At 48.6% G+C, this 25,226-nt stretch overlaps 1 protein-coding gene across 1 annotated transcript in view; it reads right to left on the bottom strand.

Annotated features, from left to right (window-relative positions):
* Positions 1-9,325: 9,325 nt before the first annotated feature.
* The window catches only part of mdfi (MyoD family inhibitor), an 18,295-nt gene continuing 2,394 nt past the window's right edge, over positions 9,326-25,226 (bottom strand). The window contains exons 3-5 of the mRNA XM_062468368.1: positions 18,501-18,641; positions 13,172-13,555; positions 9,326-11,893 (exon numbers count right to left, since the gene is read on the bottom strand). Coding sequence (XP_062324352.1) covers positions 11,637-11,893; positions 13,172-13,555; positions 18,501-18,641 — 782 coding nt within the window. The 3' untranslated portion in view covers positions 9,326-11,636. The remainder of the gene's footprint in view (positions 11,894-13,171; positions 13,556-18,500; positions 18,642-25,226) is intronic.

The following is a 25,226-nucleotide window of genomic DNA, read 5'->3' as shown; positions in this document are numbered from 1 at the left end:
TCAGTGATGCATCATGCAACTCTGATGACATACACATATATATGCACACACACGCACGCACACACACACACACAAAGGCAAACATGCAATCTGAGACTGCTAGTCTATCATTTGTCCTTTTGATGTTCCAGCAGGGTAACTGTGAATCATCTAGTCTGAGTGAAGTGTAAACTGTGCTATAGAAAGCAGCTGGTGCAGAATTCCCCCAAAACCTCCTTGTGAATCTGTCTCCTCTGATAGCTCTTCCCTCCCCTCCCGTCCTGTCTGGTGGTCCCATCCATGATCTCTGCTCCCCAGTAGTCCACACTGCTGCAATTAGAGGTGGTGGCAAGAGACTAGCTCCGTGGTGTGAGAAGGAGACGGGAAATTAGCATCACTCTGAGAAGGAGAGAACGTTTAAGTCGAAACGTCTGATCTCCTGGCTGCTTCCTGGCTCTCTGTTCCTCCCAGGTACCTCCCTCGTCTCCCTCGTTTTCCCTCGCTCTCGCTGGAAAGGTTAACGGTGAGAGCCTCTCAGACACCCTCCAGCTGACGCACAAGTGATCTCTCCTTAATTGCCTTTTCTCCTCCCCTCGCTTCCACTCTGCTCCGTACTGGGTCAGCCCTGTCCACTGTGGAGCAGACCGAGGGAACACACACTCACGCTCGCACACAGGTCGTCATGAAGGCACTCAGGCTGAACTGAGAGGACTGGATGCAAGGTGGAGAAAGGTTGGAGACCAGGGTAGGGGCGTGTGTGTGTTCTGTGTGTGTGTGTGTGTGTGAGAGAGAGGCAGAGTGTCTACTTGGACCTCAACTGTCTCCATCTACGGTAAAGGGTCTCATTAGTAGCCAAGCAGTACCTGTGTTGTCTAATGGAGCTGTAGTCTGTCTTGCAGGCTTCAGTAATTCCCTCATCCATGGGACAGCTGAACCAGGAGACAGCAGCAGGAGACGGCACCAGGAGACGGCAACAGGAGACGGCACCAGGAGACGCACCAGGAGACGGCACCAGGAGACGGCAACAGGAGACGGCACCAGGAGACGGCACCAGGAGACGGCACCAGGAGACGGCACCAGGAGACGGCAACAGGAGACGGCACAGGAGACGGCAACAGGAGACGGCACCAGGAGACGGCAACAGGAGACGGCACCAGGAGACGGCACCAGGAGACGGCTTCAGGAGACGGCACCAGGAGACGGCACCAGGCTCTTAATGTGTAGCCTCCACGAGCCCTGCCTCTCAGCTTGGAGGAGGAATGCTGTTGGCCTTAGACTGTAGTCAACTAGAAGCTTTGATTCCCAGGCCTGGAAATGAGGCCTGGAGCAATGTGACCGATCTGTTGTGTGACTACGTGTTGTGTATGTACTGTTCCACAACCTGCGTGTATCAAGTTCTTTCAAGTTCTGTATTCAAGGTCTTTTCAATACCGATGATTCAATGATTTGGGGATTCACATTGATTGATGTAAAAGTTTGGAGAAATGAAGTTCCAGGGACGCTGTATAGTGCTTCTGTTCTGGTATACCTATCTCTATTTTCGAGTCCAGCAAGTCCATGGTAAAAGGTGATTGTCAATCCTGGAGAACTTTAATGAGCCTGATGTCCATCGGTCTGTCCGCTGGTGAAGATCACAGACAGGAGATGGTGTTAAATGAAGGATCTGCTCAGGGACTGACCTTAGGGAACATAGAAAGTGAATAAGTAGAGCAGCCTTTCCCCTCCTCAGCCATGCTGTTCTGGTTCTGGTCCCTCTGCATCTACGTGCTGGGCTTCTCCAGGGCTATCAGACAGCCCAGTGTGTGAGAGGACATCATTACCAGCTGTCTGCAGGGTGGAAGAGCCTGAGATGGTATCTCTCGCCCCAGACGGAAGCTCCAGAGCGGCCGGAGGAACCGGGAACAGCCTCATTCCCACCTGACAGGCGGAGAGAGAGACAGAGAGAGAGAGAGAGAGAGAGAGAGAGAGAGAGAGAGAGAGAGAGAGAGAGAGAGAGAGAGAGAGAGAGAGAGAGAGAGAGAGAGAGAGAGAGAGAGAGAGAGAGAGAGACAGAGAGAGACAGAGAGACAGAGAGAGAGAGAGAGAATAGAAAGAGAGAGAAATTGGACAGAGAGATGTGTGCTCAATGCTTTGTGCTCTACAGGGCTGACTGGGGGCTTATGTTCAGGGTGTGTGTTGGAAGAGCATAAAATCTCAGGTGAAAACACAAAAATAGATCCAATAACTTAAAGGTGCCTTTTGTAACATCCTGTGATATTTCACTATCACCTTTCATCATTTCATGTCTTGACTTTGAAATGTACATCATTCCCACCATGCAATTTGATTTTTTTTCCCAGGGATAATAATGTGTCGAATTTCAATGGTGAAAATCCAATATCTGGTTCTAAAGGATAACTCAGGCAAGGCATATTTCGAATGTTAGTATGCAGTATGTGCTATCTTTAATGTAACCGAACCAAACCGAAACGTGATGTATCTTGAATGAAACAAGTGTTGAGAGTTCAGATTTGATGGATACTGTGTGTAGACAGGCACGTTGCCTGTTGACTAAAGCTGCCATTTTGTACCGCGTTCCACACGCAGGTCAAAGCTGTTCCATACCGCACTTCACATCTACACAAGCTCCCCATCTGTATCAATATAAAGTACGTGCATGAAAGCGTCCAGAACACAGACAGCTTCCTGGGCTTTGGCCTGCACTGTGTTTATTCCTGTATGGTGTGAGGAGATGGACCAGCTCAGAAAGCACATGCTGTCATTCCAGCATGTGCATTGCTGTGAGCTGTGTGTCGGTGTTAATGTCAGGTCAGGTCAGGGAGTCAGGTGGCCGAGCAGTGAGGGAGTCGGGCTAGTAATCCGAAGGTTGCCAGTTCGATTCCTGGTCATGCCAACTGACGTTGTGTCCTTGGGCAAGGCACTTCACCCTACTTGCCTCGGGGGAATGTCCCTGTACTTACTGTAAGTCGCTCTGGATAAGAGCGTCTGCTAAATGACTAAATGTAAATGTCTCACAGAATTTGGTCAAGGCTTTGGCCGACATTTCCATTGACGTAAGTAATCAAGTAATCCGGTTGCTTGCTGTATATCAGCTCACATCTTTAACCCTCGTGTTCTCTTCGGGTCATTCTGACCCATCAGTCATTGTTACCCACCGTCGTATTGCGACACCTTTACCGCATACAAAAACAAAGTAAAGCATTTTCTTTTAACCGTCGGGCTGTCTCAGACCCTCCACATTGCGAAGGTTAAAAGAAAATTCTTTTTATTTGTTTTTGTATTGGGTAAAATTGGGTAAACACAACAATGGTTCGTTATGAACCTTTGGGTCATGTGACCCGAAGGCAGCACGAGGGTTAATATCTGACTACAAGATGGGGTGTTTTTTAAATTAAGTTTTTTTTGTGTGTTAGCGGAACCAAATAATGCTATAGAACCAGTGTGAGGCTGTGGAACAACCCATCAGACCAGTAGACTAGCAGAGGCGTCCACTTAGCTGTGGAACTGGTCCTGTTACTAACCTGCGGGGCGGACAGCAGGTGGGCAACAACACAAGAGCAACAGTCGCTACGGAAATGGGCTTTAAGGTCTCCATGGCAATGGGTAAGTTGTGACCTAAACAGTTTCAAACCCCTCGTTCACCCCACCCACCCTCCTTCTCTCCCTCCCTCCTTGTCTGACAGTTACCTTAGGTGTGTGTTGAGTGTGTAGGTCAACCAGAACAGGTCTGTCTGAATGCTTGCTGCTAAACTCTCTCACCTGACTGTCCCATGCTCCCTCTAACACACACACACACATGTACTGTATGTACACATACACGCAGACACATAATAGGTAATAATAACACGCAGTTCACAATCGTCTCACTCACACACTGGACAGGAAGTGAGTGTTTGTGTGGACAAGGCGCCTCTTCCTGTCCGCTCCCCGAGGTCTCCCGCAGGCATTGGCCTGCTCCGTTGTTCGCTCCGTTGTTCCTTTCACACACACACACACACACACACACACACACACACACACACACACACACACACACACACACACACACACACACACACACACACACACACACCTCAGAGCCCCTCTGGATCCCCTCCTTATGGACCCTCTTCTCTCTCTACTTCCATTCTTCTCTCCTCCTGGGGACATGTCCTGGTCCACCTCCTCCCTCCTCTCAGCCCGTCTGGTGGCTCCCCTGCCTCCTTCTCCTCCTGTCTGCACCTTGGTTAATGCGATGGGGTTTCGTTTGCACTAAGTCCTTTCTTGGACTGTACCCACACAACGAGCTAAATAAATTCTTCATCCGAGACATTTGAAATGGCAGCACATTTCTCTAAATGTGGAATGGGTCAACACTGGACTGGACAGGAGTCTGTGTCTCAAGGCCAACTGGAGGGCTGGCAGAAACCTGAGAGTCTGTTTAGACCTCAGATGTTGACTTGTTAGATGTGTGTGTGTGTGTGTCTCTGTGTGTGTGCGATTGCATTTGTGTTCATGTGTGTAGATGTGCATGTGTGACCACTAAATATTAAGTGAATATTTGTGCATGTGTGTGTTTGTGTGTGTGCGTGTGGGGGAGGTGGGGACAAGGCCCTGGTCTGTGCTCCCTGTTTGCTCAAGGTGGCATGAGTCAGCTAAACTCAAACAGGAGCCTATTTTTGTGTGTACTGCCAACCGGCTGTCTGACACTCTCTCTCTCTTTCTGCCTCTCATCCTCTCTCTCTCTTTCTCTCTCTCTCTCACACACACACACACACACACACAGTTGCAACACACAAAAACAACATCTCTTCTCAACGAAACGGCCTCTTTCCTCTCCATCTTTTAATCGTAAAAAAATTGTTTGTAGATTCTTAAAACAATTGTAATATAAAAAAAGAGTCCAAACCATGTATATTTGAATGGGACCTAGTGGCTATGACACCCCAAGACTGGTCTGAATGGGGCGGGGGGGGGGGGGGGGCAGTGTGCTACTGGATGGTGGGAGCTGAGGGGTGAAGGAGAGAGAGAGAAAAGGAGGATTACTGGTGGACGTTACATGTTAACTGGTACTGAAGGTAGATTATAGATGGAGAGATGGGAAAGGGTTAAGACCCACCCTCGGCCCCCCTCCCTCTAGCCACGTTGTCAGGGTTACAAGAAGCTGGAGGGGCCAAGCTGATTGCTTGAGGTTGTGTAACAGTGCCCATTAACAAGTGGGGCACAGTATCTATCCTTTCCCTTTTGTCTTTCAATCTCTCTCTCTCTCTCTCTCTCTCTCTCTCTCTCTACATTTCTCTCTCAGTCCTTTACACTTCTCCTTGATATCCGCTCTACTGTAACTCTCCAGCCCTCTGCCCTGTGCAGCTTAATGACAAGGCAGCTGCTTCACACCAGCACAAACACACAGCAAAAAGGTGCTCAGAAAACTTTCCAGTAACCTTGAGACAATGTCCCAAAAACCTTTGAACAATGTCTCGGTATCCTTCAGAAAACTCCCAGTAACCTTCAACAACGTTCCAGCAGCGTTCAGACAACCCTAGGTATCTGGCTTCTCCCACCCAGCCAGATGAAAGGCTGCTACTAAGTGGCAGTGTCTGTTGCATGCAGCTCCACTGTCTGACACACTGGGCCTGGGACTGAGGCTGGGATGTGCCAGCACTGCACTGCGAGTGCATGCCTGTGTGTTTGTCTGTGTGTGTGTGTGTGTGGGAGTGAGTGTGTGTATAATGTGTGTGGGGGTGAGTTTGTGTTGTGTGAGAGTGTGTGTGTGTGTCTTGTGGGTTAGGGTCAGGGTTAGGGGGAGTTGTTAGAGCGGCACAGGATTCCGGATCATGAAGTAAGACTTGTTTCTTCATCCTTCTGATACTCCTCCCTCTGCTCCTTCTGCCATCCCCAACCCCTCCACACCGCTCCTGGTCTCACTCTGCAGAGAAGCGGCACTGGATTACTGTTTACTATGGGATGTAGATCCACTGAAATGTTAGCCAGACATGCACATCTGGAATCAGCTGTCCATGAGCCGACAATGGAGACCCCCTTATCAGGCCCTGGGTCTGGGAGCTAGGTCAGAGTGGACCAGGGCCATGGTGAGGCCCCGTTTAGAACAGTGTTGCTACAGACAAACATCACCACCCATCCAAAGAGAGAGAGAGTCATTAGACGCTGAGATCTATCAGGTGATTATCAGTGGATTCATTATCTGATGGTCTGTCTCCCCCACAGGGTCTGGGTAGCCAGATTAATCTGTCTGTCAGGCACCTGTAAGGAAGATGTATGATGATTACATAGCAATGAAGGGAGAGGGAGGAGAGGAGGAGGGGAGCAGTGGAGGACAGGAGGAAAGTAAGAGCACAGAAAAAAAGGAGTTGAGAAGTAGAGGAGGATACAAGAGAGTGGAGGAGAGGCAGAGGGAGTGAAAGAAGAGGTAGAGAGAGAATGAGGGGAAAAAAAGAAGAGCAAAGAACGACCGAAGGAATAAATATAAGCTAATATGATGGGCTCAGTTGTTCAGCAGAATATGGCAAGCAGGTACTGCAGATGCTGGGGGATGTGGAACTCAATCTAAAGTTCCAGAAAGTTCCAGTCAGAGCTTCTCGGACGTACGCTCCAGCTCTGGAGTCAACGTGAACTCTGGAACTACAACCCTGTTTCTGGAGAATCCCTCTACTGTACAGTACATCACAAACATGACTCTTTCTGCAACCCCTCCAGGTCTCTCACCTGTCGACATATCAGTGCCTTTCTGAGGGAATTAGATTGTCTGCAAGTTACTCAAACACTGTCCCGTCCCCAGTTCCTCCTTCTAGCTCCAGTCTTCTATTCCGCAGGCAGTCTTCCACCCACCCTCTGAGGGAGGCCCTCTGAGGCCCTCGCAGGCCCTTCCGTGAGAGCAGAGCAGAAACAAAGGCACGGTGCCCGCCAAGTCCTCCTCTCCCTCTGTGTGTCTATGGGAGCCTGCTGGGCTGTGGTTCCCCAATAGTACTGGCACACAGCAGCCTGCAGCAGCACCAGCTCACACACACACACACACACACATACATACAGTATATCATACGCACACATCCCACACACATTATATTGCACATACATTGCACACTCACATGGCACATATTGCTCATGCTCACACACACATGCATTCCTGTTCCCCCTCCAAGCTTGTCTTTCTGCCATGATTTTGGTTCCTTTCAACATGTTGAATGTTGTAAAACGCTGCACCGCTCTGTTGAAGCAGAGAACATATAATGAACATATAATGAACATGCCGTGCCCTAATTATGCACCATAGTGGTATACTGTACTGTACTTTCAAGTTTGTGGTTGTTCTATGGATAAGGCTGTGCTCAGAAATGGCTAGATACATACATACCATTTTGATTCTACAGATTTTGCACAGGTGAATCATGAACCTACTTTACCATTCAACACATTTGTCGTTTGTAAACTGCATGTTTCCACCACTCAGAAGGGGATGTAGCTTGTAGAAATCAGGACAGAGAAAAGCTACAGTAGTCCTCATATCCACCGGCCGAGACAATGCCCCATAGACCATGGCTGTGTATGAGCTTGGTGCATGTGGGATCACACAGAGGCAAACTGAAATGTATCTACAGCCATGAGGTACCATATCAATTCAAGGATTAGTAGGAAAGTGGTAAGACAATCCTTCTCCTTTCCCAACCCCGCCTCCCCTCGTGGAAGTGGGAAGAAAATATATGTTTCTTTGTGGGGACAGCCTGGCACCAGTCCCACAACTTAGTGACTCATCCAGCCTTTCTGAAACAGATCTGCCTGAATTGTGTGTGTGTGTGTACGTGTGTGTGCATTCTGCCCACAATCAATTAGTTCCACATAGCGCTAATGCCATTTTGTCTCTGATTCAAAGCCAGAAGCTGTGGAGAAGGCATGCATTCTGATGTGTCAGGCCTAGAAACATCTGGCCACCAACAAGAGAAGAGTCTATGTAACTCACAGAATTACGCCAAACTGGTTGGAAATGCAGAATACGTATAGTAGATCCTAGTCCTGTTAAACTATCCCACACACAGGCCAACACACACAATCATGCTGATTGACTGCTATTCTTCCACACTACTGTATGTAGACCAAAACAGTTTAGCATATCAATAGCCTGTACAGGAGATCCTAAGTTGATGACAGGGAGGCTCTTCTGAGACGAGCCCACGCAGACCCAGCTGCCCAAGGTTAGGTAGCCGTGTTCTCCTACAAAGAAGAGCCTTGGTACACTGTGAAGTGGAATGTATGTGTTCCTAGGCTATTGTTGAATTCCATTGACCTGCTTATGAATAATACAGAGCCTCTGTCCATGGCCAGTCAGCTCGGTAGCTCCAGAAAGGGAAGCCAGGAAGTGTATTCTGCCAGAGCCAAAGGCGAGTGGCTTGTCATGTCAGGGGTATTAATTTATGATTTCCATCACAGCTTCTGACCCTGTCACCTCCATTAGAATGCAGCCTTTGTAATTTCATGGTTAATATTCAATAGCCATTTGTCCCAAGCGCCTGCTTTGTGCATGGGAAATTTCTGCAGGGGGTGTGTGTCATTTATGATGTGTGTGTGTGTGTGTACTGTATATGAATGACTACACAGTGTGTGTGACTGATGTCTGTGTGACAAGAAAAGCCAGTCTTTCTCCTAAACAATTGCATATGGTCCCTCTGTCCTCCCCCTCCTTCAGAATCTCTATTCCATCATGAATCGATGCTCTGTATGACCTGCGTAGCTATGCTGGAAGACAAACCCATGCAAACACACACACAAAAACAGAAAGCTGTCGTTTCAGTGCCCACTACCAGGCTGGTTATCTCAAGGTAAGAGAAACAGGCTGTAGTCAACACCTCACACCCAAGACCGGACGCACACACACACACTCCTCAACAAAGACTCCTTTCCGAGAACACACGATGAAAGGAGAAGGAGGGAATGAGGCAGAGAAAAGGAGGAGAGAAAGAGAATGAGAGAAAAAGTCCCCTGTGTTTCTCCACACATTGATGTATTGGCCTGAACAGGCATTCCTGCTGAACGACTTTGGCAGACCTTTAAAAAACATATTAAAGTGCTGCGTTCTGCATGAGGCCAGTTGTTCTCTCCCTCCTCTCTATGTTCCTCTCAGGCCACAACAGCGCTGAGAAAAGACAGAATTTTGGGGCTCTTGCACAATCTCCTTAAAAAGATACATATATTGAAGTAAAACATTGTTTCATGGAACTTATGTGGTTAAACTTTGTTTAGATCTGAACATTTGTATCTCACAGCAATTGTATCATGTTTGTTTCAATCGTCGGTTTTGCTGCTAATGCCTAAATTCAATAAAGACAGTTGCAAAGATGAAACACAAAGCCCATGTTACTCCTGTTTACATTGTCCTTTTATTACACAACAAGGTGTAAGACTCTACACAACACATGTTGAGAACATATCACAAAGCAGACTGCTTCAAGCAAAGCCAGGCAGCATTGCATCCGCATGTCCATGAGATCTTGGCCATCTTCAGAGAGGAGAAGTCTCTAAAGGGCAGGGGTGGCTAGGGTTAGGGTACCAAGTCAGTGGACACAAAATTGAGAACAATCTGCTGAATATGTTGGTTGTTGTCCAGTTCACTTTTATGGGAATGAGAATTAATATTATGTGGTTGTGTGTGTGTGTGTTTGTCAGGGAAGGCAGCAAAGGCCTCTGCATACTTGTAGTCTCTCTTCACAGCATAGAGGAACACAACAGAGAATCACCAAAAATAAGATAAATTCATAGTCCACTGTTTTTGAACTGCACATTTGAGATGAAAGAAATAAAGACAAAAACATCCTTTTATCTCTATTAAACAAAGGTTCTGACACATATGAATAAAACAACCAAATAGAATAATTTTGGGCGACAGAACATGAATAAAGGTTACGTCATCCCAGCCCTATCATCCATAAAACACATACACTACTGCAGGGATCTGACATGTAGATACTAAGATCTATCTACTATCATTCCTTATTGCCAGTATTCTTCTATTCACGCTCTGCCAGTAAGACCCAGTTCAACATTGATATGGACCACTTATCAACTTAGCATGAATGCAAAAGCTTGTTTGAGTTTGCATAACATTACCTAAAGTCAAACGTACATATTTTTTTACCATTATGGTGTAACTGTACTTTGAGATGTGGCAAAAGTCTATTCATTGCTATGTCCTGGTGATCCTCTGTGAACAGAGCTGGATCAGAGAGAGAGATGTAGATCCAGTGAACACGCATCTGTAACAGAACACATCTGCAGAACTGGACCCGAGAAAAGTAACAAGCCCCAATCTGTAGCCATTAACATAAACGTACCATTCAGGAGTCTGCAGCAGCAGAAAGATCAAACTTATCGCGTGGAAGATATTCAGTACGGGAGTTAACGAGGTCTGAAGGAGGGACTGCTTTATGGGGGGCAGGCTGGTCCTGATAACATAGAAATGGCACTTTCACATTAAATGAGAAATGCAAAATATCTCAACAAAAATCGACCCCAAAAAAAAAGGATTAAGAGAAGATTGGCAGTGAGAGTGGAGACCTGGATGCCTGTGTGTTCACAGAGACAGGCTTGTGGCTGCCTTCCAGTCTGCTACCCGTTAGTACAGTAACAGCATGGAGGACCTCATTAAAGAGCACCAGGGGCTGTTAGACAACAAATATGGAAGTGAAGGAGAAAAGCCGTAAGATGAAGACCTCCTCCTTCACATGGCCAGGGAGGAGGATGTTTCAGGCTCACTGTCTCCCACCACCTGGACCTTCTCCAAACACCTGGACCACCTGGCTTAAAGCCTTGAGCCTCATGACTGCTTCTCCAGGCGGCCTCTCCAGGGGAGAGGGAGCGCCGTGCTCCGGTATCATGGCTGATAATTGCTGAGAGTAGTTCTTGTTAACAGAATGCACAGTGTGCCAGACTGCCATGAACACATCCTCGTCACGTAGTGTGTGCCTTGAGGAAGTGACTGCCAGCAATAGGCCATCAAGACAGTAACCTTGTGAAGGACAAACGAGACCCCTAGCCAGCTCTGAGAGGCCTTTCCCCCATTACTCTACGTGTCTTATCTACAGAAACACTCAAATCCTGTTAAATGGAGCCATTTTCTCATTTGCTGTGGAGGTCATTTTCATGCATGGAGAGCTGCGGTCATTGTGCCTGGCCGCTCAGGACCACTGTGGAGGCACAGCGGGCTCTGCTGTAATAAGGCCCGCTGCACCCAGGGTCCAAAGGCCCAGCCCAGACAGAACCAGACAGAACCAGATAGAACCACCACCACTGAGGTGCTGTGATCAGAAACCGACCAACACCACAGCAGACCTCCCACTGGCTTCTCTCATCATGACAGGCTCCAGAGTGGATGGGTCTGGGACAGCGTCCTCAGATTGGTCAAAATAATGGTCTGCTCAAGTCCACACATGGTCCAAATTTCAACATCAGCTCAAAGTTCTTGCATTGGAACCCACTCCAAAAAGCTTTTGGGATATCTCTACCCAAACCAGTGTTCTCAAGCCCACGGCCAGTCTAAGACTTGGGCCTAAAGGGACTGGCAAGGAGACAGGCCGGCGGGTCAAGAAGACCCAGCCCTCGATACACACTGATCCAGGTTGTATCTCTGTGTCTAAAGTAACAAAACGGTGGCGCCTCCTGGAGTTGCGGAGGGCTCAGGAGGAGAAGCAGAGGCCGCAGCACTCCATGCAGATCTCCAGGCAGTCTGCAGACTCACAGCAGGCATCGATGATACCACAATCCATGTCGCAGGGGAGGTCACAGTCCCCACACTCCTCGGAACCGCAGCAGCAGCAGAAACAGGCCGAGTCGTCCCCCGCGCAGGAGCCACAGGTGGCGCAGTCCAGCATGATGTTACACAGAGTCAGGAACTCGCAGAACAGGCAGGCTAGGATGCAGTGGACACAGCAGTCTGAGAGAGAGAGTAAACAGAGAGAGAGAGCAGGGAGAAAGAGAAGGGTTCTAGTTGAGCTTCAGTGAGTAATGCACATGAAAGTACAGTGCATGTAGGGAGTCAGGTGGCTGAGCGGTTAGGGAATTGGGCTAGTAATCAGAAGGTTGCTGGTTTGATTCCAGGCCGTTCAAAATGACGTTGTGTCCTTGGGCAAGGCACTTCCTCCTACTTTCCTCGGGGGAATGTCCCTGTACTTACTGTAAGTCGCTCTGGATAAGAGCGTCTGCTAAATGACTAAATGTAAATGCATGTCATTCATTTACAACATATCCCCACATAGCCTACAATTTCAGTCACCTCCACTGTGTGTGTGTGTGTGTGTGTGTTTGTGTGCTAGTTGTCTCAAAGGTATTATCTAACACAGTGGTTCTTAACTGGTCTAACTTCAGGACCCACATGTGTCCTTGGTCATTTGTCACGACCGGGGTTGCTGGTGGTGTTTTAAAGGAGATGGCTGTCAAAACTTCCCTCCTTATGCCTGCGCCTCGTCCATTGTCGTTCAATGCGGCGGTAAGCCTACGCACCTTTAAAAATAAAAGCTCACCATCGGAAGTTTGGTAACCTAGTCCGCGACCCACTCCACAGCAGCTTGTAACCCACCAGTTGAGAACACTGATCTAACAGACACTTTTACTGCACGTCATATGTCCAGGGTCCTGTGTTTGTTTGTGTCGCAACTAGGGATGCTCTTTTTGAAAAAATAATTGGACTGATAACCGACTCTAGTTTTAAGGACCATTAACCGACAAGATAAAAAAAATTAGAATGGATGAGTATATGACCCATTACAAAACAAAACAGTACAACACATGTATAAAAAAGGGGGTAGTTTTTAAAAAGCTGCATAAACAGCAACAAATTAAAAACAGATGAAAAACAGATTAAACGAAAACTGACTAAATGAAAACACATTGAATCCGAGAAAGTCAGCCTACATGATTGACGTCTATTACAACACAGAAGTACAATTAGTCTACAGTTAATTTGCTGCAGCTCAACAACAAAAACGGAGATGGTTCAAGTAGCAGAAAGTCGCTAGATTTGTCGGCAGTCGCTAGATACAACTTTTTTGTCACTAGGGACGGTGAAAAGTTGCTAAATCTAGCGACAATGTCGCCAAATTAACCGATAGTTTAACCGATAGTATTAACGGGTAAACATTGTCGGTTAACAGTTACACGGTTATGAGCATCCCTATCCCTGCGTGTGTGTGTTGGGTGTGTGTGTATGTCTCACCATCCTGTGCCTCTGTGGGGATCTGGGAGCTGGTGCTCTTGGAGCTACTCTTGCTCCTCTTGCTTCCCTGGGAGGTGATGGAGGGGTTGGACCGCAGCTTCTTAGGGTTCTTCATCCCTGTGGAGGAAGAGGAGGAGGAGGAGGAGGCGGCTCGCGGCAGGGAACCCAGAGTGGGCCGCTCGTGAACACAGCCGTTCCTCACCCCGTTGGCGTGGGCCGTGTGAGTTTGAACTGCGTGTGTGTGTATTTGAGGGGTATGGGTGCGGGGTGCGTGAGTGCAGTGTATGTGTGTGTGGGGCTTGGCTCCATTGCGCAGCTGGCTGGTGGGCTGGGTAATGGTGGGCTGGATGGGGCAGAGAGGGGTGGATCGGGCCACAGGTTGACCTGAACACAAAGAGAACATCAAAAACGTGGTTAGTTACAAATTATTATAAATGTTATACAACATTTTACGTACAGACAGTACAAAGATAGATTTTTGTGACTTTCTGTGAAGACTGTGTGTGGCTTCCTCCTAGCCTTTCCTAACTTCCCAGACTGGGCCCCTCTTCCAGTATGTTTCAGCTGAGTCAGCATTCTGAGAGGGGAGTTCTGGGAAACGCAGTCAGAGATCCGGCCCACCCCATGGGGCTGAAGGGAAGGAGCATGTGTTCACCCAGCTGACCCCTGACCCTGCTCGTCTAGACTGTTACACAACTTAACTCCATGAAGTGCTGCATTCACAACTCTCCTCTCGTCTCTTTTAAGAATCCCTACTTTCCTGGCTTTTTAACTCCTCTCTTCTCCTCTCATCTAATTTCTTCTCCACTCTGTTCCCTTCTTCTCCACTCCTGTCTGTTCACACTTTACCAAATTTCTCTCAATTCAAACCTTCCATAAATCACCCGAGCTCGTGCTTGGCTCGGCTAATGCCAGCTACTCTGTACCTTTTAGCTGGGAGCACCACTGAACACTAATTACCCTGCGAGGATGAGGAGCTGTGTGAAAAGAGCACCTTGGCTGCCAAGACAAACAAACGCCCAGAACAGGAGAGGAGGGCCAGATGGAACGGTGGTTTTCATATATTATGATAATATTTAATACCATCCTATTGAGGCCCTAAATATTTTCTTGACCTGAAAACACAGATGGAGAGAGGTATGGTCAAACTATAGACTATGTGATAGGACACGTATTATATACTCACAGGATATTCCACACACACACAGAGAACTGGGACACAAACAAACAGAGGGGCCTGGGCGAGTAATGAAACATGACTTGCAATAAAAGCGTCCGTTGGATAATCGCTTTGAGACAGATAACCCAGCAAGGACTGTTTTGATTGGCTTACAGCCGGGATCACACAACCAATTCAGTGTTATTAAAGATTCTTTCATTCAGCGTTTTCTAACCTCACTCCAGATGTTTGGCCGGCTGCAGTGGTGGTGTGTGTGTGTGTGTGTGTGTGTGGGTGGGTGGGTGGATGCACAGGCAGTCCGAGGAAAACATACTTTCTCCTCAGAAGTATGTCAAAAGTCAATATGTGCTGCTGTACTGTATTATGTCTCCCTCTCTCCCCCTCTAACCAGAAGCACATTTACACTCACAGCAGTGGATTATGGGAGTCTGAGTCTCAGACAGGGGGGAAGGGGGGGAAGGGTGAGAGAGGTGTAAAGTTTCAGACTTCATAATAGACATAATGGAGCAAGAAGAGCAGAAAACCCCATACCCTGAGTGTGTGTGTGTGTGTGTGTGTTTGTGTGTGTGTGTGTGTGTGTGTGTGTGTGTGTGTGTGTGTGGGCAGCAATCAAGCAAATGTGTCTTGGGCATCCATCTGACAGACAGTCAGACTGACAGACGCCTGTCTCCACATAGAGCTTGGAGGCAGACAACAATGCCAACTTGGCACACACACACACAATGTCTCTTTGTACACAGAGGAGAAATGGAGAGAAGGCAGGAGGGAGAGAAGTCGAGCATATAGTCATGAATCAGCTTGGTTGGATGTGTTTATTTCAGGCAGGAATGATGCATGGGAGTGACATATTTAAATACCATGATTCAGCAGCGGCGCTAGTTGAAAATAACAGCAAATAAAGAGCTAAATGACTGAGGTTAACCTGATGAGACTGGCACACCACATACACGGCGTGTGTGTGTGTGTGTGTGTGTGTGTGTGTAGGGGAGAATGAGAAAGAACAGGAGCAGCATACACACTACTCTTGGACAGGAGGTTCTCGCCTGTTGCCGGTAGCGATGGGGGTGTGGTGTGTCTGGCTGGAGCGAGAGTGACTCACCCTTGTGTGCCGTCTGCTCACCTCTCTCTCTTCTACCACCCTTCTCTCTTCCCTACTTTTTACCCTCCCTCCCTCTCCCCATCCCTCCTTCCCTCAACCTCTCTGCCCAACTTCACCCTATACTTACCTCCACAAAGGCTCTTTACACACACCTAAATCCCCCCATATCTTCTGCTGTACTACACAGAATGGGTGAACTCCAGATCACTGTGCCTCTAAATCCTCCCCCTTCCTCAGTCATTCTCTCCTACCACTCACTTCTCTAACCTCTCTTCAACTCTCCCTGCTCCCTCTCTCTCTGACTCATTTTAACAACACACATGCACGCACACACAAGTGCAGAGAGGCCAGTATAAATACAAAAACACATGCTCGTAAGCACACAGGCGTTTAAAACTAACACACACCAGACAAGAGAGCCAGAAGCAGGTGAGATGGTGACTGGTGAGAGAAGGAGAAAGAGAGGTTCGACAGCGAGTGGAGGACAGGAATGAATGGAGGACCATGGGGGTAACATCAGAGGGGATGAGTCATGTTACATGTTCCTCTCACCACTGGGGCTGACCTGTAGCCCTCCCCTCATCCGTGCTGCCAGCCCTGCGCCCGCCATGACATGGTGCTTTTAGCGGGAACACGACCCTGGATGCTGACCCACTGACATCACTTCCCCCGGAGCGGCTCTCTGTAGGACCTCTGTGTCACAGGATGTACCTCACTGATGACACGCGCGTGTGTGTGTGTGTGTTAGAGAGCGAGAGAAAGAGAGAAAGAGACAGAGAGAGAAAAGGAGGCAGAGAGATGAGATGAGAGAGACATTGAGACAGAGAGAAAAGAGAGAGAGAAAGAGTCAGAGAGAGAGAGAGAGAAAGAGAAGAGGGGGTCACATGCTGATGTCTAATTAAAGGCAGTGCCACAATCTTGTTATATTTTGAACCGGCAACAGTAGCAGCTCTCCTCCCCTTTAATAACCTGTTCTGACCGACCAGCTCAGCCTTTTCCCTGTCTCCTGTTGTGCTAAACTGCTTCCTGTTGTTGTGTGTGTGTGTGTGTGTATGTTTGTGTGCATGTGTCTGTGTGTGTGTTTGTAGCCAATACTACTCTCTCACTGGTGAGCGATGAAGGCCTGTGGTGGACCTCCTGAGTGAGTGAGGAAACCAGAGGGACATATGAAGTGACAGTGACATGGGCGCTGGCATTGGGCATACCACACTGACAACTCAAACTTAAACTTCATCAAACTATTAGATGAGTATGTACACACTGACACACACACACACACATGGTCGTAAACACATGTTCACAGCTCTCTCCACATTGTTCTCAGACAGCTTGTCACCAGCCCATTGCCAGACACATGCTCCACCAATGATGTCATCAATGTGAGACAGGGCATCTGGGCTAAGGAATCCTACTTGCTTCTGTTTCTTTCAAACACCCACGCAAACGCGCACACACACACCCACACTCAAAACCCAGTCATGACATCACCTTCAAACGCAGCCAGTTGCTATTTCATAATGTGTCTCAGCTCCTTATTAAACTGCCTGAGACAGATGACTTCCTGATGACACAACAGTCAGCTGTAGGAGATCTATAAACTCCTTTGCTGACATCATAGATCCTGACAGAGACACAGCGGCACACAAACAAACCCAGCGCTAAACAACAGACAGAAGCACTTACACAGACAGGCAGACAGACAGACAGACAGACAGACAGACAGACAGACAGACAGACAGGAAGGCAGGCAGGCAGGCAGGCAGGCAGACAGGCAGGCAGGCAGACAGGGAGTGATCAGTGACAGGAGAGAGAGATGACGTGGGGGTGTAGAGGGAGGAGGGATGCAGGGAGGGATGAGGAGGAAGAGGGGGATGTGGGGGAGAGAGGCTGCGGGGGAGAGAGGCTGCGGGGGAGAGAGGCTGCGGGGGAGAGAGGCTGCGGGGGAGAGAGGCTGCGGGAGAGAGGCTGCGGGGGAGAGAGGCTGCGGGGGAGAGAGGCTGCGGGGGAGAGAGGCTGCGGGGGAGAGAGGCTGCGGGGGAGAGAGGCTGTGGGGGAGAGAGGCTGCGGGGGAGAGAGGCTGCGGGGGAGAGAGGCTGCGGGGGAGAGAGGCTGTGGGGGAGAGAGGCTGTGGGGGAGAGAGGCTGTGGGGGAGAGAGGCTGCGGGGGAGAGAGGCTGCGGGGGAGAGAGGCTGTGGGGGAGAGAGGCTGTGGGGGAGAGAGGCTGCGGGGGAGAGAGGCTGTGGGGGAGAGAGGCTGTGGGATACTGTTATAGTACATAGCAGTACATTTTGTTCGAGGTGTTGCATAAGCCTCTTAGCCTAGAGTATGGAGCTCTGGGTTTATACAGCTTTTATGGGGACATAAAACAAGAGAGAAAGAGAACAAGGAATGCAAGATCAGACCAGACCTCACTGCCTAGTGGTACAGTATGAAGAGGAGGAGGAGTAGTCATAGGATGAAGAGGAGGAAGGGGGAGGAGGAGTAGGATGAAGAGGAGGAAGATGAAAAGGAGATCTGTGGATCACGGCTGATGCACATAAGAAGCCAGCAGGCAAAACTCACCTACAGTCGCCATGTCAATACTTTAACTATCACAGTTACCACAAAACAGAGAGAAAGAAACACAGCAAAGAGTTTGGAAAGGAGGAAAGCAGGAGAGGAGGTGTGTGTGTGTGTGTGTGTGTGTGAGAGAGAGACAAGGTTGTTTCATTTGGCCATGATGTGTGACACATTGTGGACAAGCATGCAAAATGTTACGTAGAAAATGAACCCACTTAACTTGTCCTATTTCCAATTCGGTGTGTGTGAATGTGTGTGTATGTATCTGAGTGAACTGTGCGTGCACGTGTGTGTCTGTGTCAGTGTGTGTGCTGTATGCCTGATTATCTGACCTCTTTCTTCAGGATGTGTGTAAATGTCCATTAGGATTGAAATGGTGTGACTCACCAGTGGGGCTAAGTCATGGAACCAAAACACTAGGGGTTGTGTGTGTGTGTGTGTGTGCTCGTGTGTGTGTGTGCTTGTGTGTGTGTGCACGTGTATGTACCTACATGTTATACTCTTGCTAGGTGTTGTCAGGTCCGGTTGCGACAGGCTGTTGTTGTTGTTGCCATTGTCCTTGTCGTCTCCTAGCAACCCTTCTGGTGTGACCTTTACCCTGTGTATGAGGGGTTCCTTGTTCCCGTCCACATCTGGAATCACACACACACACACACACAGCTTTGACACCCTGTTGTAGCAGAGCTTACTGTCAGCCTAACTCCAGTGTGTAGTTGATATAAAACACACACTCAAAGCCTGCTTGTCATGCATTAGCTACTCTAGATAACACTAATAAGACATTTCCTAAACACACAAGCATTTTCTAATTCATGTCCTTACCAATCTACAAGCTCGTCATTCGATTACAGATTGTTATTCCCCTGACGTGAACTAACTGTTTGATGAAATTCAAGAGCATATAGTTTACTCTGTGTGACGTGTGTGTGTGTGTGTGTGTGTGTGAGAGAGTTGTGTCCTGCATGTGCATCTGGAAGCAGTTAAATGCAAGCCTGTGGGACTGTTTAGGCTTCTATGTGCATGCTTGTGAAACTGCAGCCAGTGTATGTGTATGTGTTTGTCATGTGTGCATGTGTTTGTCATGTGTGCATGTGTTTGTCATGCGTGTATGTGTTTGTCATGTGTGTATGTGTTTGTCATGCGTGTATGTGTATATCATGTGTGTATGTGTTTGTCATGCGTGTATGTGTATGTCATGTGTGTATGAGTGTGTGAAGGATCCACGTACACTCCGTACAGTAAACAGTACGGTATATGTATGTGAGTGTGTGTTCGTACAGTTTTATGTGTTTTCTGGAGCCCGGCGCTCCTTTAATGAAGCTACAATTATGCGCACATGCATGCACACACAGACATACAACCACACACACGCACACACACACACAGGCCTTCAAAGCTGGGCAGGTCCGGGCCTCTGAGAGGTGCAGACTCATTCCTGGGTAAATGGGAGCCAGCTGGGTAGGATAGACACACACACACATCCTGTAGGAGGCCTCAACACTTCCCCACTCTGTTTATTTACTTTAAGCCCTCTCCCTCACTTCTCTATCTGCCCTCTCTTTCCAGTTTCTCCACTTTCATTCTTTCCCTCTTTCTCTAAAGTTATATACTGCCACTTAGAACTGCAAGACCCACCCCCAAACACACACACACACTGAAACATGAACACATACACTTTTTTAAGAATCATATGATGATCCTATTCATATACAATTAAGGGAAGAATCCATCAATATCCCACCTTAAAAACACACACACACACACACAGACTTGTGTGTGTGGGAGGGGCTGTGGTGATATAGGGTATACAGTACAGAAGCTAACACAGCCAAGGTAGTGTTGCAGCAGTAGACGCCATGTTGTTTGTCTGTGGTTGTAGAAAATACCTGGGTGGCTTAGTTTCTACTTTTACCAGAGTATTTAGACCAGCCTCAGAGTGCTGTTGTGACAGTGTTTACAGCCCTGCTTCATAACCACTCTGCTTCTACAGACAAGATTGCTGCCTTTGTTTAGGACTAGGTGGAGCACTGCTGTATGTACTTATAACTGCTTCCAGTGTTCAAGGCACTCCAGTTCTGGGTTCTCAACTTCGAAAGAAAATGGAGCATGTCAAAGAGAAACCATCCCAGAAGCCTCTCCAACAGCCAGCGTGGCATGTGCGTACATGGACAGTCCCATCCTTCAACACAGAGCCATCAGGTAGAGTCAACTACTGTCCTCCAAGTTGTCATCCAGCCCAGCCCTTACACACCTCCCACCCCTCAGCCACGATCTACCCCCCAAACCAGGATGTATGAAGGGTGTCTCCGAGTATCCGAGTTCCTTTGGGGTGTGGGGGGGAGGGGGTTTACGGGACGTAAACAGGATTGAAAGGGAAACAAAACGCTTCCTTTTCATCTCTCCCCATACAAACACAGACAAATGCACACACACTGACACACACTCCTCTGCATGTGGAATGCATTTCAAAGGCAGCGTCGGCCATGTTGCTTTCATTAGAGTCAATCAGATTTGGTTTAGATATGAAAGCCACTAGTGAGCAGATCTGCAGCCATCAGGGCAGGGACTGTTCACTCTGTTGGACCCATCGACATCATGGACCTTTACTCGCACAGCATCTCGTCTGCCTGCCTGTGTGTCTGTATTTCTATCTATCCGAGCCTTCGCTCTGTAAACCACCATTGTTGGACCAGAACAGACTCCTAACTCAGCATGCCAGCTATCCAAACGTGACCAGGTCCAATCCCGGCCTGGCACCAGCCTCGAACCCGGCCCCCGTACGGCCAGACCACAGAGCCACCACAGAGATCACAGAGAGATGAGCCTCTAATTCAAATCAGACCAAAGCAATCAAAAGCCACTGTGTAGAGCAGCGACTGTGTTTACACGTGTGAACGAGTGCGTGTTGTTTCTACATGTGTGAGTGTGTGCATGGCTGACTGTATGTATACACGTGTTCTTAGCCCTGAGGTGAGGAATCTCAGTCACCTAGTAAACACAGCTTCAGCTCTGCTAATAAATCACAAACATATGGACGCTCTAGAAGCACACACCCCACGCGAGCGTGTGCACACACACACGCACATTGCAATGGTTTATTTGAATTTACAAATTGCATTATATTTAAGAGGAATGTTTAGGATTTTAAAAAGGTGGGAGACACTTAAAGGTGCAGACGGCATTGGCTCCTCCACACTGCCAAGCTGACGTGCTCACACCCACTGGAAGGAGCGGTTGTTAGGAGCGGTTGTTAGAAGCGGAATCATGGTGACTAGTTCTCCCTGGGTTGGGGCCGTGGGGGTCTGGGGAAGGAAGCACACTACAGAGGACTGTGCTTCACTGTCACTCACCAGGGGTTACCTGGAGCCTTTGAAACTCTCTTACCCAGCAGCCACCACAGCTCTGCCTCTGTCTCTCCACTAATACCCCCTCAGATAGAGCGCCACTCTTGGGATCATGTTGTAGGTGTGCGTGTGAGTCAAGCGTGTGTTTGTGTGGGAGACAGAACACAGGGGGATGCTGTGCACTTACTAGGAGACACACAAACACACACAACGAAAAAAAAACTGTTTCCAGTCGACTCTGAAGTTAATACTGTGAGGTATAACCTCTCTGTGTGCTGTGTTTGATCAAACCTCAGAGAGCACAACACACACACACACTCTTTTTCACCTCCACGAAACATCAGATTCCACTCAGTGAACAGAGGGCTTAGGAGTTGGAGAAGAGGCAAGAGAGAGCAGCAGGAAAGCAATGTCTTAATCCTAGCAGGGGACGGGGGCTGGGGGGGACGGGGGCTGGGGGGGACGGGGGCTGGGGGGGACGGGGGCTGGGGGGACGGGGGCTGGGGGGGACGGGGGCTGGGGGGACGGGGGCTGGGGGGGACGGGGGCTGGGGGGGACGGGGGCTGGGGGGACGGGGATGCTGGAGGGCTGGGGGAGAGAGGGGAGGCTGTTTGGAGCTCTCTGGCCTGCAGTGGTGGCTGGTACTGATCTAGAACCTTCTTCTGCCAGGCTCCAAACATGAAAACAACAACTGGGGGCGGAAGAAAGAAAAGGTTAGATACCAACTTCCACACTGTTGGCTCTGACATCTGCAACTAAGTGTTCCGTTCCGGGAGAGTCTGTAAGAGCCCTCACACACACAGAAACACACACACACACAAACACACACACACATAATGGAATAAAAGAGCTTAATCCTCCCTGAAACCCATCCAGGAGTCAGAGAGAATCATAGTGTGAGTGCAGTTCTGGAGTGTGTCCAGATTGGGATTCTTGTTTCTGAGAGAATGAACCAGTGTAAGCTCATTAAACACAACAAATGTCTTGTGTTCTACCGGTTTAAGAGGAATTTAATTGGTGCCAGTTTGTCTCAAAAGATTTTTCTTTTGGATGCTTACGGCAAGTCCTTCCTTTCACTGAAACTAAACACGAGTTCTGGATCTCTGTACCATCGACACACACACACACACTCACAAGCACACCCACACAGAACAGTGGATAGAGTGGTGTGGAGGCAGGGTCGGACTGGCCGTCGGGAGTCGGGAGACTTCCCGAACGACCGGTCAAACGGCCGCGGCATAATGACAACCAAAAATATATATATTATAATAATAATACACGATCGTGGGCCGGTCTACGTTTCAAAGTCCCGGGGCGTTTTTCAGTCCCAGTCCAGACCTGTGTGGAGGAGATGTGAAGCTGTCCCTACGTCTGTAGTGACAATGAAACAGTGAGCTCATTATCACTATCAGACCAGTAGCTATATGTGTACACCAGCTGTCATTACATCCCACCAAGTTCACTGACATCATATTTATGAAGGGCTACTGATGACTTCAGAAACAGGAAGTTACTGTAGGCCCAGCATCAGCTGTGGAAGAAAAGTACTGTTACAATGAAAATGCTTCAAATCGCTGAGCTTATTTCATTCTGTGAGCGAAACCAAATTCCACACACACATTGCCACACACATACAGTACGTCCTAATTGAACTCCTATTTCAAAGCGTGTAGTCAAAACAATAGACAGAGAAAAAGAGACACAGACCGAGCGAGAGACACTGTGAAAGAGACAGACAGAGGTAGTGAGAGACATACTGCAGGGAGAGACAGGGAGACAGATGGAGAGAGACAGATAAAGACAGAGACAGAGAGTGAAAGGCAGATATAAAGGCAGACAGACAGACAGAGTCAAGAACAGACAGACACAGAGAGAGACAGACTGAAAGACATGGACACAGACATTTAGAGAGACAGAGTGAGAGAGAGAGATTTAGATACAAAGTGAGAGACAGATGTAGACAGATCTACAGACAGAGTGAGACAGATAGACAGATCTACAGACAGAGTGAGACAAATAGACAGATCTACAGACAGAGTGAGACAGATAGACAGATCTACAGACAGAGTGAGACAAATAGACAGATCTACAGACAGAGTGAGACAAATAGACAGATCTACAGACAGAGTGAGACAGATAGACAGATCTACAGACAAAGTGAGACAAATAGACAGATCTACAGACAGACATACATAGAGCCAGAGAGAGACAGGGCCCTCAATGTGGTATTTGGGATGGTAGAGAGCTTCCCATATAAACAGGCTCCCTGATTGCATCTTCATGGCTGAGTGAGAGCCAAGCGTTCTCTGCTCTGGTGGGGAGCAGCAACAAAGTGAGGCTGAGGTGCAGCAGCAGAGCCTCCGTGCTCGCTAGCTCTGGGCCTGCAGCACTGCAGTCCACAGCCTGGGGCTAATGCATTAGGGTTAGCCTGTGGTGCGCTAACACGCTAACAAAGAAAGAGCGGCAAACTGAGTGGCCCCCTCGCGACTCCTCTCCTGTACTGACAGACAGGAAAGGTCAACAGGAGCAGTATTCAGATACCACAGTAGGTGGTACAGTACAGTCTTTTGGTATGGCCGCTGGGCTTGTGGGCCCCGCTCAATAAGCTCAATAGGCCCTGTGTGTGTGTGTGTGTGTGTAGGTGTGTGTACGTATGTGGACCTCTTGACGCCAGGGCAGTAGCCCAGTGCTGGGCTCTGGGTGTGTGTGTGTGGTGAGGGGCAGATTCAGGTGATGAAAGCAAACCCTTGTTGCCCTCTGTGGTATTGAGGCCAATGCTGACAGCCCCCCCCCCCCCCCCCCCCCCCCCTCCATCTCACTTCCCACCCCGTGATCTCAGCCCCCTCTTTGCCTCGCTGGATTCCAGGTAAGAGACGTCCCCTCATATTCCCCACACACACATACAAACACACACACATATACACACACACACACACACGCACAAACACCTAGCTACTTTAACTCTGGAGTTAAACTAACTGGAGGAGAGACTCTTCTTCAAAAAGAACAACCGGGGAGAGCAGAGACAGTGCTGCATGTTGGAACAAACTTCTACAGACTCATAACACAACAGCTCATTAGGGTACCTATTGTCACTCTACCTGCAGGACTACTTATACTGCTAATGGTTAACCACAAAGTGTTAGGTGTGTGTGTGCGCGTGTGTGTGTGCACGTGCAAGTGGGTTGGTACTGCAGGTAGGCAGTTGAGGAAGTGGGTGTAAATACCCCATGTTCTATTGTGATGTATTGTGATGATTGTGAAGGATTGGGTCGAGACATGCCTTCTGAAACCTCCTTCTACCAAAGAGGATTTTTGTGGCAGGTTCCCATAGCAACAAGCCACTTAACCTCTCCGCTTACTTCCCCCAGTTAACCACACCTACCCCACAGCCTAGGCAGGGAGCTGCCCTTATATGATCTATACGGCCAGCATACGGTCATTGTTTTAATCCACTCTGTTAAAAGTGGAGTTTCAGGTCATGGCTGACAACTAAGGCCAGCCATTAACCCTGGTATCTACCACCGAGATCTCGGTGCTGTGTAAATACAGTTCCCCCTGACTGGGAGCAAACCGTGAGTCAGTCATCCCACCCATGACCAATGGTGTTTTTTGACCTAGCAGCAACAGAGAGGAGCCCAAGGTCATTCCTCAAGTCCCAGGAGCCCCGTTGCTTTCTTTTGAATTCTGAAGCCCCCTCAGGCTTGACCCCTGTGGTCGTCCGTGACACAAGCGCTTTCTCTCCCTGAGACAGTCCAATCACAGAATTGCCGCCAAATCTCTGAGACGCCTCTGTCATCAAGCCTCCAGACCACTGGGAGAGAGAGTGCTCGGGACTGTAGTGACTCACAAATCCATGAATACAACCATTCT

Source organism: Osmerus eperlanus, chromosome 1, assembly GCF_963692335.1.
Source record: "Osmerus eperlanus chromosome 1, fOsmEpe2.1, whole genome shotgun sequence".
In the NCBI taxonomy this organism is placed as follows: Eukaryota; Metazoa; Chordata; class Actinopteri; order Osmeriformes; family Osmeridae; genus Osmerus; species Osmerus eperlanus.
The sequence above is the reverse complement of the archived record's forward strand: the minus strand, read 5'-3'. Positions and strand labels throughout refer to the sequence as shown.